We start from the raw sequence: 15,590 nt of genomic DNA on the forward strand, positions 1-15,590 counted from the left end.
GGCCACTACTGACCACTCTGTAGGCATTATCTCATTCAGTCCTCTCAGCAGCCGTATTGTGTAGGTATATTATTATCCCCTCTGTGCAGATGAGAAAGCAGAAGTTCAGAGAGGTTTATTTACTTGCCCAAGGTCACAGAGCTCAGCATGTTGCTGCACTGTGATTTAAGCCAGGTCTGTCTGACTTCAGAGCCCAAGCTTTCATCACCACACACTACACAGAATGTGTATCCTAATGCTTTGCTTGTGAGGAGCTCAAAATAAATTTGGAGAGCCAAGTCTCCTATACTTGAAGAGTGAGATAATGCAAGAGTAAAATTATAGGACAAGACGGCAGACAAAAGAAGATCATTACTAAGAGCCCTTATTTCATGGATGAAAGATGCAGCAACCATCACCAACACCATCATCATCACCATCATCACCATCATCCTCATCACCATCATCACCATCATCATCATCACCACCACCACCATCATCATCACCTCATATTGAACACATCCTTATCCCTCCCTAATATTCCAGCTCTTTGATGAGCCCTCACCTCACCCCACCCCATTTTCCTGCTACCTCCCTTTAATTGATATTATGATTGGCTTCTCAGTAGACCTATTTGTTCAGGGACATTCCACCTGGCAGCCTAACCTTGGTTGTTCTTAAAGCATCTCCTTGCAAAAACAGGCCTTGCAATTTCTCATAATGTCCCCTGGAAACACTTGCACCTCTGCCATCTCTCCCATGGACAAGCCCTCTGAAACCAAATAGTTTTCACTTGCATCCTAATGATTTAGGGGTGGAGAGGATGCCTGGGAAATTGCATGTTCCTGGGCCCCACCCATGATTCATTTGGACTGAGCAAACTGAGACTTAAATCAGCTACAAAATGACTGGAGAGTTTCTTGCCCCTTTTCCTTCAATGCCAGATGGGGAAACTAAAGCCCAGAAAGGGGGCAGAAACTGCCAAAGGTTTCACACAGGATTCTTGATCTCCTGACTGGCAAGTCAGATCTTTACATGAGGTATGTTACATAGTTTATCATTATTATTATTATTATTATCATCATCATCATCAGAGTGGACATTGTTATTATTTGTTACGCCCTAGGCCAGGGGTCAGCAAACTTTTCCTTAAAAGGCCAAACAGTAAATATTTTAGGCTTCGCAGACCAGATGGTCTCTCTTGGAACCACTTAACTTTGCTGTTGTATTACGAGAGCTGCTACAATGGATATGGCTGTGTTCCGATAAAGTTTTGTTTACAAAAACAGATGGCAGACCCACTGGCTGTAGTTTGCTGACCCCTGCCCTGGACTGAAGGCTGCCCTTTCTTCTCCTTGGTTTTAAAAGTCTCTGGCCATATTTAATGACTCTATCAGTAATCTGTGGCTGTATTACAGGCCACCTCAACCTGGAGTGGCTTAAAAAATAACATCCATTTATTATTGCTCCCAAGTCCACAGATCAGCTGGGTGGTTCTGCTAGTCAGGTTGGCTCAGCTGATCTAGGCTGGGTTTGCTTATGTGTGTGCACCCAGCTGATGGGTGAGCTGGAGGTTGGCTGATCTAGGATGGCCTCATTCACAAGTTTGTTGGTTGATTGGCTGGTGGCTAGGGTGACAGAGGTGTCTCTCAATATCCAGCAGGCTGGCCCAGGCTTGTTCACATGGCTGTCAAAGAGGGTTCCAAAGACAAGAGCCTAAGTACCCAAGGCCCCTTGAGGCCTAGGCTCAGAATGGACACAATGACCCTTCCACCACATTCTACTGGCCAAAACAAGTCATCAGGCCAGGAGTTGGAGGAGGAAACTCCACCTCTTGATGAGGAGAAGCAGCAAAGTCACATGACAAAGTATACAAGGAAGAGAGGGATGGCACTGCAGTGATCAATCTACCAAAAGGCACCAGGGCAGGCCCTGCCTGGTCGATTCGTGAATTCAAAGTCATCACATCAGCCAGTGTGGATCAGAGCCTGGTCAGTCCCTTCAATCTCAATGTGATTGATTCCAAAACTGACAGATAATTCAGAATTGACTGTGTGGGGATCAATTCAATCATGTCACAGGAGACTTGACCCTTATCTTTAAAAAGCAGGAGGGAGTCTCTAGGAATGAGAAGCAGCCCTCCATTTCCACTGAGGTGACTGGGTTGTCTCTCACAGCCTTTTTGAGTGACTGTGCAGCAAGAGCAGTGCCTGCAGCCTGTGTCCAGATTTGTCCTTGGCAATCGGCATGGGGTGCTTGGAATGGCTTTGTAGGCATTTGCTGAGTTCTCTTAGTAAAAGAAAAAAAAAATGTTTTCTTCTCAGAGATGTGTACACCCACTGGTATTCTGGTTGGTATGGCAGTTTTAATAGAGTTAGCTATTCAGGTGTGCTGACCACTGGTGCTCACCACATTTCTGAGCTCAGGGATTTCAGAAGCAGGTTTTGTGCATTTCTGTTCAGGATTACTTTTCTTTCTTTCTTTCTTTTTTTACCTATTATGCCCTGCATTTAAGAAAATAAGTGCTTTCTATTTTAATTTGATAAAATCCAAGATACTGTGCTATGACCTGAAACATGATCATTATGATAAGGGACTGATTTCTATCAAGCGTGTTTCTGGGGACTTTTTAAGTTTGTTTCACTGCAGATTAGATGAGCAATCATCAGGTCTAAGGTACATTTCATAAACAGAGAAAAAGGTCCAAACCCACTGGATGAAACCCAATTCTGTTGAAAAGGAAGAGCTCTGCCCTGTCATAATAGACAACATCACCATCGCAGTTAAAAGCAGTTCGGGAACCAGACTGCCTGGGCTCAGAATCCAGCTCTGCCATTTGCTGGCTTCTGTGAACTTGAACAAGTTACACGGTCTTCTATGCTTCAGTTTCCTCATCTGCTAAGTGAGGATAATCATAGTACCTTCATCACAGTGTTTTATAGGGATAAAAATAGTTAATGGATGTTGACCACTTCAAACAGGGTCTGGTCCAGAGTAAGCACTCTATGGGAAGTATTTACTATTATTTTTATTTTGTTATTTTTATTACTCTTCATTAGCTCAGTGGTTCTGTAAATAAGAATTGTGCCCAAGTTATCAGCTCAGGAAAATGTCAGGTCTGAACCAATTCATTCCCACCATCTTCCATTTAGTAACCAGAAATACGTTAAGCCTTGTCTATGCCAGGCACAGTGTACCCTGTGGTGGACAAGACTCTGTAGCTTGCAGGCCCATGGGCTGGACAGACAAGTAAACAATTAGTCACAATAGATCAGGGACCTGAAGTGTGGGGAAAGGGGACACATTGTAGGGATGGGAATGCTTTAGAACCTCCTTGGAGAAAGCCTAACCCAGACCTAAAGCAATCAAGGAGAGCTTCCTGATGGAGGTGTTATCTAAGCTGAAGCCCAGTCACTGAGAGACAGAGAAGGAGAAGAAAGATAAATATGCATTTTACAGGTGAGAAAACTGGGGCTCAGGGAAGTAAATTAATTTGGCCAAGGCCACATAGCTAGTAAATGGCAAAGCCAGGATTTTAATCCAGACGGTGCAAAGAGAGAGCATGGTGAGCTTGAGCAACTGAGAAGATCTGGGCCAGGCTACAGATGGTAGCACAAGAGGTGAGGGGGATGTCTCGAGGCTGGAGAGGTGCACAGGAGTCTTGTGTGTCATGGTGTGTTAGTTCGCTTAGGCAGGCATAGCAAAATACCAGACTGGGTGGCTCGAACAACACAAATTTATTTTCTAACAGTTCTAGAGGCTGGAAGTCCAAGATCAAAGTGCCATCAGGGTTGGTTTCTCCTGAGGCCTTGCTCCTTGGCTTGCAGACAGCTGCCTTCTCTTTGTGTCCTCACATGGCCTTTTCTCTGTGCATGCATCCTTGGTGTCTCTTTGTGTGTCCAAATTTCCTCCTCTTATAAAGACACTGATCATATTGGATTAGGACCCACCCTAATGGCTTCATTTTAACCGAATCACCTCTTTTAAGACCCTATCTTCAAAGATGAGGGTACTTCAAAAAGTTCGTGGAAAAGAGAATTGAAAGATAATGCAAATCCTTCCATGGACTTTTTGAAGACTCCTCATACAGTCACACTCTGAGGTACCACAGTTAGGGCTTCACCATGTGAAGTTTGAAGGTCCACAATTTAGCCCACTACAGATGGTTTAGGGAGTTTGAAAATTTTGAGCAAAGGAGAGAGAGGGTCAGGATTCTATTTATTCTTGTCACCTGCAGAAATGAATCTGATATTCACATGTCCCACATCCCCACCACCACCCTGTGACCAATCAGACCTCATCTACCAATTAACTCCCTTTGCTTATTCCCTGCGCCACCCCGCACATCCCAAAGCCAGGCCTGCAGGGGCTCCAAGTGGTAAAACAGAAGAGGGGCTGGGATGTCCCTAACCTTTCACAACTTCCTAGGATTGTAGTGAGGGAGTAGCAAGTCATTTATGGCCCAGTGCCAGGCCAGGCACATGGCACAGTGAGCTGCTGCTATTCGCTAAGCACTGGACAAGGCCCATGTGCCCAGAGCCACCAATATGCTGTTACCTGTAGGGCCCAAGATGGTATTAAGGGGGAAGAGAGAGACCAGAACTGAAGGGCTTGTGGGCATATAGGTCCTTTAAATTAGAAGTGAGGGAAGAGTAGGTGCTTAGTACATAATTGGTGGAAGGAAGATGATCCAGAGAAGGAAAGAGAGAAAGAGCTGCTGACTGTAGTTTTCCTAAGCCCTGGCAGGCACAGCCACCCCAGCACATGGGGCAAGGGAGTGGGGAGTGGGGCACTTCCCCATCAAGCTGGGTGAAATGGACCCTGTCAAGGGATACTCTCATCTACACTTGACGCCAGGGCTTAGTTTTAGGCCTTATCTTCTGAAGCAGTCTGTTCCTGGAAACAGGGAGGGTAGATTCCTTCCTGCCCCTGGGAGTGTCAGGCCTAAGAACCCTGGGGAGTGTTGATCAAGGCGGTTTCAGAGAAGAGCAATTATACAGGTTGGTAATGGAGGCATCTCGCCCATTAGTGTAAGAGGAGAAATGATGGGGGAAGGAGGGTGGCTGGCCAGGACTCCACCTTGTTTCCAGGAAAAATGCAGGCAGCAGATTAACCCTCTCCTGACCTCGCTCGCAGAGTGACCACTGCGTTTGCTTCATCAGCACCTAGTCAGAGCTCAGGCCATGAGAGCACGGTCTCTGAGGTTAAACAGACCATGGTTCAAATCATCATTAATCCTAGCAGCGTGACATTGGGTAATTCACTTCCTCTCCTTGAGCCTCAGTTCTCTCCTCTCTAAAGAGAAGGTGGGAACAGTACCCTCCTCGAGGGTTGTTGTGAGCATTAAATGAGATATTCAGACATCATCTCCGTCACCAACAACCCATGTGACCTTGAGCAAAATGATTGCACCTCTCTCAGCTTCAGTTTCCCCTTCTCTAAAATGGGAATAATAATTCATACCTCAGCAGGTTGTTGGGAGAATCAAAAAAAATGTGTATAAAGTGCCCCAGTCAATGCCTAGTTCATTGTTAAGTGTTTAATACAAAGTGTCCAAAAAATCAGGAAATGTAAATTAGACATATTTTTAAATAGTGTTTTAGTTACATTTCCAAATAATATGCTCAATGCTTTTTTCTTCAACTTCCAGTTACATTTTCAGGCAAAGAACTTATTAAATTTAAAAAAACGGATCCAATTGTTAATCTGGAAAAAAAAAAAAAGTACAATGAGTACACTAATTTCCCTGTGTTTCCAGACTTTTTGCACACTCTTAGTTTATTTATTATACTTTTATCATATTAACAATTGGTCACCCATAGGATATTAATTTCCTTTATTCCTCTCGTTTGCCAGGGATCAAGATTTCCTGCTGGGGGACCCCTCCATTGTCTCTTCCCTCTACACACACAAACTCCAAGTACCTGGCATAGCATTCTCTCATTTCAAATCATGGCTCTGCCACCCGGTGGCCAGTGACCTGGCACAACTTCCTTGACTACCCCAAGCCTTAGATTCCTCATCTGTAAAATGGGATTAATGAAGACCTCCTGGACCCATTGTGATGGTCTCATGAGATGATGTATGCAAAGTGCTCGCACATGCCTGGAGTGTGGTGCCAGCTCTCTATGGGAGCCAAGCACACGACTATACCTGTGGTGGTTATTGTGAAGAAAGTGGTTCTAACAGGGTCCCACTGTGTCCCCTCTCTGTCTTTGCAGTGAGCCCCTCTTCCGCCAGCTCTGTGCCCTCCACTGGCTTCTGGAAGCCCTGACTATCGACCACACCCACCACACCATGAAGCCTGTGATCACCTGCTGGAATCCAAAGTACGCCTCTGCCCTTCCACTTGCCATACACTAGCAATAGACCGGGCAGTGGGGAAGAGACTCCTGTACGCTCTTCCCTTCCTTTGGCTGTTCTTGGTGGGTGGGTTGCTTTAGGCGGATTGCTCGTATAACCTCATGAGAGCTGACTGTGTGCATTTCCTCCCACGTTGCTTCCCAACTCCACGTTGCTTCCCAACTCCATTCAGCGGCATCACATTGGCAGCCTGAAATTAATCAGTCGCAGTGTGAGTGTTTACATCACAGAATTCGGCAAGCCGTGAAAGCACACCATTGGATCCACAGCTAGATTTCTCTCCAAAGCTCCTCTCAGACTGTCTCCCCAGCACTATTCTTTGCTAATTCGTCTTCTTTTTCTTCTTCCCTCTCCCTTTATTCTTCCCTTTCTCTTTGTTCTTGTTTTTCTCCTTTCTCCCAAGGTTTTGTTTTGTGGTGTTGTTTTTAAATATACACTGGTGGCTGCTTCTCCACTTGGACCCAAAGGAGTACTTGGTATTCGGGTTTCTAGAGCAGCTGAGTTTGTTCAGTCAGAAGCCCCAGAATATGATGTCTAGGCCCAGAAAAGTGTGACGTGTGTCCCCACCAGAGGGGAGGGTTCATGCAAAAGCTGTGAAGCCACTGGTGCAGGATCTGCATTGTGCACAGAACAAGGAACAGACAAGCATGTAAAGACATTGGTTCTTTAAGAAGAGTCAGGTGGTCTGCAAAAATGGGACCAAAAAAGAGATAAAGAACCCTGACTTAAGATTTAGATTTGCACTGTGAAAAATGACAGGTCAAGTTAAATAAAATAGTTCTCCATCCCCAATGCTAACACTTCCCACCCCTACCCCCAATACACTGATATTGGCACCCCTCACAGCCCTGCCTCCCAAGTGAATTCAGTCTCCTTCCTCTTCCAAAATCCTGAGTCTTAATTAATTCCTTCCTCCTGAGGACATTTACCACCCATTCCCCGAATCCTCCCTCTCCCATCCATCTCTTGCACCAGGGCCCAGAGAAACTAACCTCAAATGCAACCAGAAATAAAAATCATGCATCTATTGATAGATTACTAACTCTAATTGATTCACTGTTCTTGGTAGGAATAAATTTAAAACCATAGTGTCCTTTGATACAGTGATTTACAAACTTTATTTTTTTAAGCAACAGAAATGTATTTTTTTTAATGGAAACCCCAATAATTTAAAAGTGATGTTTCTACATGGAAATTCTGCATGAAGCTAGAGGTTTGGGGGCCTGGGAGAACTGAGGCCTCTCCAACTTGCTCCCATCTCCACCGTGGCACCCCAGTTATTTCCAAACATCTTTGTGGCTCCCAGAATTTGTTTGAAAACAGTAGCTTTAAAATATTTCTCATGCATTATTTATTTTTCTTTAAAACAAAACTGCTTAAGTAATAAGTGAATACAACTTATTCTTATGGAAATTTTTCAAAAAGTTCACACCTATATAAGTCTGAAACCTTTATTCCCTCCTCTAAATCCCCTCCTTAGAGAAACTCCCTTTTAACGGTCTAAGGTGTCTTTCCAAATATTTCTAATGCCTTCCACTTTTAAATATATACAGATACACACATTTTTTTTTAACGGAAATGGTATCACACTCTGAATATTATTCTCTATGTGATTTTTTTCCTTTTTACAATGACTCATGGGCATCTTTCCATGATGGTACATACAAAGTTTCCACCTTCTTTTAACAGCAGCAGAGCATTCTCTTGTACTGATGAAGCATAATTTAGATAACTATTTCTCTATTGATGAACACTCAGATCGTTCCTAAATTTTCTGACATTTCAAGTAGTACTGCACAAAAGATCTTTATATCTTTTAGGCCCAGTTGCAAATATTTCTGTTGGCCATATTCTGAGAAATGGGAAGTGCTAGGTCAAAGCAACACTAATTTTTTTCCCAAATGATTGCTGGGATTCTAAGAAAAAGGCCCCTGAGCATCACAAGGGACTTCTAATAGCATTTCATCTCCCTGAGCAAGCCACCAGCAGTAATGTTTTCCTCTGACACATGGGCACCCATTCTACCAAATCAAGGGAAGAACATCATGTAGAATTTGCATTGAGGAGAGAAAAAGAACAATCTTCGTTTCCTGTGACTGGTTTTAGAAATGTGTTCAGAACGTGACCAAAAATTAACTGCAGTGAAAAGACATACTGGTCACACTGAGAGTAGCAGACATACTGTGACTTGTAAATTCCATCAGGAATCTGAGGATGTCCAGTTCTATAAGAGCAGACATAGCCTGAACCAGACCTAGCCAGACCTGAGAAAAAATGCAGTCCAGGACAGATTCCCAAAAGAAGTCAGAGTATTTGTTGGGGTTTTTTCTAGTGGACCATTTCCTCCTGATGGGAGTTTTAGCTTGGAATCAATGGTATGCTGGTAAATGTTTAACGACCAGTCTCCAAGGGATGGAGAGCCATGATTTGTAACAATGACAATTTCCATGGTGTAAATATTCCCACCATAACAGATTTCAAGCTTACCAATATGAAGTCATCGAACTTAGATTTGGGAAGAGATGCACAAAATCAGTTTTTGAGAGCCAGTATGGGCCGGCTCCAGCACACCATTGTTTGGAATTCATAAAAAAAAAAAATTAAAATGCCAGAAAACATCTTTTTAGTTAGAAAGAAAGCAGAAGGATATTTCCTCTTTAATCTTAATCCCTACTTAAAGATGTTTCACCCTTATACCATAGTGCGCATTTCCCCAAATCTTCAAATGCATTTAAAAAAAAAAAAAAAAAAAAAAACATGCAGAGGGATTAGAATCATTAAAAGCAAGGGCTTTGACATCAGATGGACCTGGATGAGTTCAGGCTGTGTGACCTTGGGCAAGTCACTTAACATTCTCTGGGCCTCTGTTTCTTCATGTATCAGATGGGTTCCTGCCTCAGAAGAGTTGATGTAAAGATTAAGCATGATAAAGTATGTAGAGCATTTAGCCTAATGTCTGGGAACACGGTAAGTATTCACTAAATGAGAGCAATTAAAAATAAAAATCCCTGTTTTAAAGAGCTGTTAGGTCTGTGATTACCAATGCCATTGAGACTTAAGTCTAGGAATGAAATAAACTTCTGAGAAGAATTTTACCAACAGGTGAGATCCACTATGAATGGACAAACATGCAAACAGACAGGAATAAGTGCTACACAATGTCAACCAAAATCTGGTTGCAAAGATAAACAATTCAGGGAAGGAGCCCAAGAAGAAAATACCAAATCTCCAGTTCTCCTCACTGTGCTTTTCTGAGTTTCCACCATCAAGCAGCCAGTCCTTCCTGTTGTTAACACATTTTGAGACTTAAACCCTGGGCCCTGACTCCCACCATGCATTTTCCATCCATCCCTGGGAACCTGTAGATCTCAGAGGCTTCATATCTATTAGGCATAATGACAGCTGTAGATCCAATCCCTCCCCTTATAGATTTTATAGCAAGAAAGTAGGGGTGGTTCAATACCTGAACATGGGCTTTCTACAGGCAGCAAGATTTCAGTAACTGGCAGCTCATGTGCTGCAGGCAGAAGGATGATCTTTGTTAGTTGTAGGAAGATCTCATATTTGGATGGATTGGTGGATGGTTGAGTGAACGGACAGATAATGAATTTTAGGATGTCGTTATGTGTTAGTGGCATCTGAGTCTCTGCATTACTGAGAGGAAAAAAACTTCTCAACTTCCCAGTTTCACCATGTAGCAATTCAAACACATTATCATTTCCCAGCATCTTTGTTAATTCTACTGCTAACAAGAGAGTTTACTTCAATTGACAAGATGATCAGATCCAGGACAGAAGTAGAAACTGAGTCTTTAATAATGAATGTAATAATTACCCTTCTTTGAGAGATACAAGCCTCTGTTTGGGCAAAGTAGGACCTGATTTTTTTTATTTTTATTTATTTATTTATTTATTTTTTGGAGGCTGCAAGTCTTTATCCAAATGCTTGGGGCCATTTCAGGGTTGTGATTTGGGGGGCTTTTTTGGGTTTTGTTTTGTTTTGTTTTTTGCTTTTTAGAAAGGAAATATGGGGCATATACAATATAGAACACCACATACCCAGAGGGAGTCATCAAACACATTTCTTCAGAAAATAAATAAGCAAATATTTACTGTTAAGTGTGTAATGAAAGTAAATAAAGGTCATCAGATCATGTCATATTTTGCTGCCAAATGTTATTAATTTTTTTTATTTGGTTTTCAAGACCCTTTAGATTTTGGAATTGGATAGGGGATCATGAACCTATACTGGTATTGTTCTTATTAGAGACTAACATTCCAAGGACCAACCAGAAAGACTAACTAGTAATGAGTGGACCTTTACTGAGAAGCAGGTAACACCAGGTATGGGCAAACACGATAAATTTTAGTGCTGCCTCCCCCAACCCTCTTGCCATCTTCCCTAGTCTCATTGGTAAAAAACAGGGTAGACTGCTGGTCAAAGAGGGGAGTAAAGAGTTACCAATTTACCCTCCAGGATGGTTTAACACTCACCAGAGAGGTTGTTCCAACAGGCTTGAGTCCTCATAGTCCTGTGCTGTCCCCTGGAGGCACATGAGTAGCACAGTTGTCCAAGTCTTATAGCCTTGGACTGCCCAGAGAAACACCATTGGACCCACTCTTAATTGAGGCCAGGTTGGTGTAACCCCGACTTTTATTAAAAGAGTCCAGACACTCAAGGGCCGAGATGCCCAGGCACAAAGAACCCACCCTTCCTTTAGAAAAATATACAAGTGTACTTCAAAAACTTCATGGAAAGATTCACACTGTCTTTCAATTCTACTTTTCCACGAACTTTTGAAATACCCGCATACAAACATAAAAGGCAACCACACTTTGACATTTCAATACACAAACAGCTAATTCCCTCTACTGTATATATAATGAAAAGAGCTGGCATTTGAGTGCTTTCTATGTCAAACATTGCTCTGGGCTTATTACCTCCTTTAAGCCTCATTCCAACTTACCAATAAGGAAACTGAGGCATAGAAAATTTAAGTAATTTGCTCAAAGTTGCATAACTAGCAACAGATAAGGCAGGATTTGAACCCAGGTAGCCTAGCTGCTAAACAATTTCCTCTGTTTGTAGCTAAAGCCCAAAGTCTTCAATTAACTTAGAGAATAATCTTGTGTCCCCCTCCAAAAAATATATATCTCATTACAAAGTGGCACCTCAGTTGGTTAGAGCGTGGTGGTGAGAACACCAAGGTCCATGGTTCAATCCCTGAATCAGCCAACTGCCCAAAACAAAACAAAACAAAATGGCACTTACTAATGGGCCCCAGGATACAATAGGGACCCGACTTATCAAAATGATATGATATATAACTTTCTTTTATAAAATAATTAAAAGTGCCATTCTGCAATACTGTTTTGCAACTAAATTTTTGCTGTTTAATTTAATATGTAAGGAGCATTTCTTTATGTCTGAATTTGTGCTGTGGAGTTTATCAACATATGAATGCACAGAAACACATTTAACCAATCCTCCAAGACCTTTAAGTCTTTTTCAAGTTTCTGCTTTCATGAAACAATGCAGCATCGTTCTGAACAATACACATAATAGCAATTTTTTTAAAAAAGTTGTTTGTATTTAAATTTTTCCCTGTCGTCATGTGGTACCCACCCCCCACAACCGAGAAAGTCTCATTTTCCTCAAACCTACTGTTTCCAGGCACTACTGGGGGTACAGCAGTGAAGAAAACAGACAATGGTTCTGCTCTCAGGAGCTTCCATTGTAGGGGTAGTGGGAGGGAGCAACAGATAATAAACATGTAATAATCATGATACTTTGAGACAGCAACAGCTGACATCAAGAAATTGATGGATGATGTGACAGTAACGGGGTAGGGTGGTTTACTTTTAAATTGGATTGCCAAGGGTAGACTCACTCAGAAGGTGACATCTGAGTGAAATCTCTGATTTCTCAGGATTTCGCCTGCTTTCCTCTTCACACCAATTTAATTATATCACACCCGCATTTTGGTGCACCAGTGGGCATCTCCAGATTGAGAAAACATGGCAGGATGATCCAATTATCACTCAGGAGGCAGGATGGAGCCACCTGGCTTGGAAGATACCGAGAGCTTTGACCTCTGCCACCTCCCTGGTACAGAATCAGCAGTTTTCCCCCTCAGTCATGGACACGTGAACACAGGAGCACATCCTAAACCAGCCAACAGACTTTCTACCTTGAGAAGCAATGTTTTACGCCAAAAGCAAGTTCAGAAAGAGAGAGTGAAGTGTTTGAGAAAATTGCTCTGATTGCTACTGTGGATAGACATCTTCAAGGGACCACCTGGAACAAAATGTACTTGGCGGAAGCAGTTAAAAGAGATGGGATGGTGCTTAACGCCCTCTTCCCTTGATTTCCGGCAAATAGGATCCCCCCTAAAACTTCAGCAGGGGGAAATTATGGCCTGAAAATTATAGCTACTTCTCCCCCATGAATCTGCCTAGTGCCTCGTTACCCATCATCAGTTCCTCCTCTCAGACACATTAAGATCTCTGTTGAAAAAAGCATGTTATTGTTGTTAATAGCCGAACTATATTCAGTTCTCTGTACAAGGCACCCAGCAAGCTCTTAACAAGCCCCATTTCTTTTCTTCGTCACAGGAATCCTCTAGCATAGCTAATATTATTCCCCTATTTTACAGATGAAGACACTGAAGCTCAGAAAGGCTAAATAACTTCCACAAAGTCACACGTAGGAAGCAATGGGGCAAGTGGAGGATTCGAACAGCTGGTCTACCCAATTCTTAGATCCACTCTTAACCACCAAGACAATACTTTTCTGGTTCTGATGGCGGCGATATTTGCCTGAGGTCACACAGACAGTTAATCAGGGGCATCAATTAAGTGAGCTAGATTCAGCTGCCATAATGAACAACTCCAAAATCTCAGCAGCTTAACAAAACAGAAACTTGTTTCTTGCTCACCCTACATGTCCAACCCAGGGGCTCTGCTCATTACCCAGGCTGATAGAAGCTTCATCTCTGCACAAGCTTCCACTACCCACAAGACAGAAAGAGGAATCTGATAACTTGAGAACTAGTTCTTAAAGCTGCCCAAAGTGCCACATGTCCTTTTTGCTCATGTATTTTTGAACAAAGCAAGTTACAGTGCTACACCTGGCTTCAGGGATCAGGGAAGAACTGGGACTACTTGGCGAAAGGCACTAATGATTACCCCACCAGGCTGTGGGGGAGGAACGCCCACCTGCTTTGCCCTTCTCCACGAGGTGTAGACTGGAGGATGCAGTTCATGTGGTTTTATTTTTTTCCTCCCCCTATGGATCTTCCTTTTTGGTTTATTTGTTATTGAAAATGAAACATCAGAGAGACTGATTCTGTCTAACCAGGACTTTTCTTTCTCAATGGCTTTGCAAGAGCAAGGGCTCAGGGCTTTTTAAGGTCTGTGGGAATCTTGCTGCATGTTTAAGCTCATTCAGCCTACCGCTTGAAGTCGCAATAGATTTTTGGCCGTCTTGGAAGTCAGCATTAGTGGAAAACTTCCATCTTCCCAATTGGGCCTGAATATTTAAGATTTTGAAAGCTTGACTGGGACCAGATTTAATTTTAAAAGTGGAAAGGGGGTTGCTTTTGAACTTCAAGAAGAAGGCTGGAGGCTCAGCAGGGGCTGCATTAGCAAAGGAAAAAGCAAAAAGCCCTGTGGTCTTGAAAGAAATGCTCCAAAGCAGAAACGCTTCCAGTTGGTGAGCCTTAAATTAGACTTCAAAAGTGCCGCTGGTTTAAATATTGTTTATAGGACTGAAGTACTGCTCCTTCCTCTGGCTGGATTTTAAATATTCCCTAATTTGATTACTCGGGGGAGAGGCAGGCAGAACCAACTTAAATGAGCTCCACTGTTAATTATTTAGAGGACTTTTTATTGTGTAATCAAATATAAAGTCTTATAAAAAGCTTGGAGACACTTTCTTACCCCACCCTCCCCAGCCTGCCTTCCACCTTGGGGTCTGTATGCATCTCCTGTGTTGTGGCTATATGCTGGTAGACTTTCAGCAAGGCCCTGCTAGTGAGGAGAAGACACGCCCCTCCCCATATGGACTGGCAAAAGCCTTTGATTCTGCTACTCAGACCTGCATGCCATGAGAAGCCAGCCTTAAGTAAGGCTTATCTTGATCACCTTTTGCCTCCTATATCTGAGACCCTTTCTGCCAGCACCAGCACTCGACAGCTTCTGACAAGCCCGGACCCCTGTCAGTGTCTCCCCACATCCAAACTGGTTTGTCCATCTTCTCATTTCCTCAAGTCCCTGCTCTACGCTATGAGAGCCAGCCAAGTGATTAAAAGGATCCCAGCCATCTAAAACCCTTTCTGTGGAGAAAAGGGGGATAATAAAAGAGATGGGTGCATGGATGCATGGATGCATGGATAGATAAATGGATGTATAGATGGGTAGAAGATGGATAGAGAAACTGATAGGCCAGTCAATCAATCAATAGATTGGTAAAAGTAGCTGAGACCTCACACACTGAGACTCCCTATTGCTTATCAATAGAGACCTGGCACCCCATAGCCACAAGTCCAAAATCGAAAAGCCTCTGAAAATTCAGCTTTTTCACAACTCATTTGGCAGAAAAATCTGACATGAACCAAACTGATTTGGTGTCAGAACTTGACTTGAAGCTATTTACTGTCTATTTATCCCACTTGGTGTAAACATCCATGTATTTCATCGCAGAAATATTAATGTGTTTGATTACAAGATGCTGCCCCAGACCCCATCGGAGGGATTATGTTAACATATCATATATGCAGTATATCTCCTTTCCAAAATGTCAACATTATTAATTTGTCAACACACCTGGTCCTCGGGTTTCAGATAAAAGATTATTGGCATGTCACCAACAGAGCCTGCTGGAACCTCAGTCTCCTCTCTAGAAAGTTCCCAACCTGAGAAGGGAGGACCTAGTTTCTATGGGGCCTGAAGATTATTTAATTGAGGGGGGGTCACTTTAAGAAAAAGGACACAAAATTACAATACAAAGTTAAGTGTAAGGCCCTGGAGGAAGGACCCATGTAAGTGAGGGACCCCAAAGTTTAAGTTTCATTAGTGTCATTGTAAATCTGCATCTAGGTAAGTGACTTAAGCCCCCTGAATTTTTCTCATCTGTAAAATGGGATGACAATAACTATATCACAGGTTATGGTGATTGAGATGATGCAGTGAGAAGGCACAGAAGCATCTTGCAGGTAGCATCATAGCGAACTTTTCTCAATAAACCTC

The 15,590-nt window shown here is 42.8% G+C and overlaps 1 protein-coding gene across 1 annotated transcript in view; it reads left to right on the forward strand.

Annotated features, from left to right (window-relative positions):
• The window catches only part of CCDC60 (coiled-coil domain containing 60), a 178,469-nt gene that overhangs the window by 135,619 nt on the left and 27,260 nt on the right, over positions 1-15,590 (forward strand). The window contains exon 5 of the mRNA XM_063087734.1: positions 6,201-6,308. Within this exon, the coding sequence (XP_062943804.1) occupies positions 6,201-6,308 (108 nt within the window). The remainder of the gene's footprint in view (positions 1-6,200; positions 6,309-15,590) is intronic.

The sequence above is a fragment of the Cynocephalus volans genome, chromosome 2 (assembly GCF_027409185.1).
Source record: "Cynocephalus volans isolate mCynVol1 chromosome 2, mCynVol1.pri, whole genome shotgun sequence".
Lineage (NCBI taxonomy): Eukaryota > Metazoa > Chordata > Mammalia > Dermoptera > Cynocephalidae > Cynocephalus > Cynocephalus volans.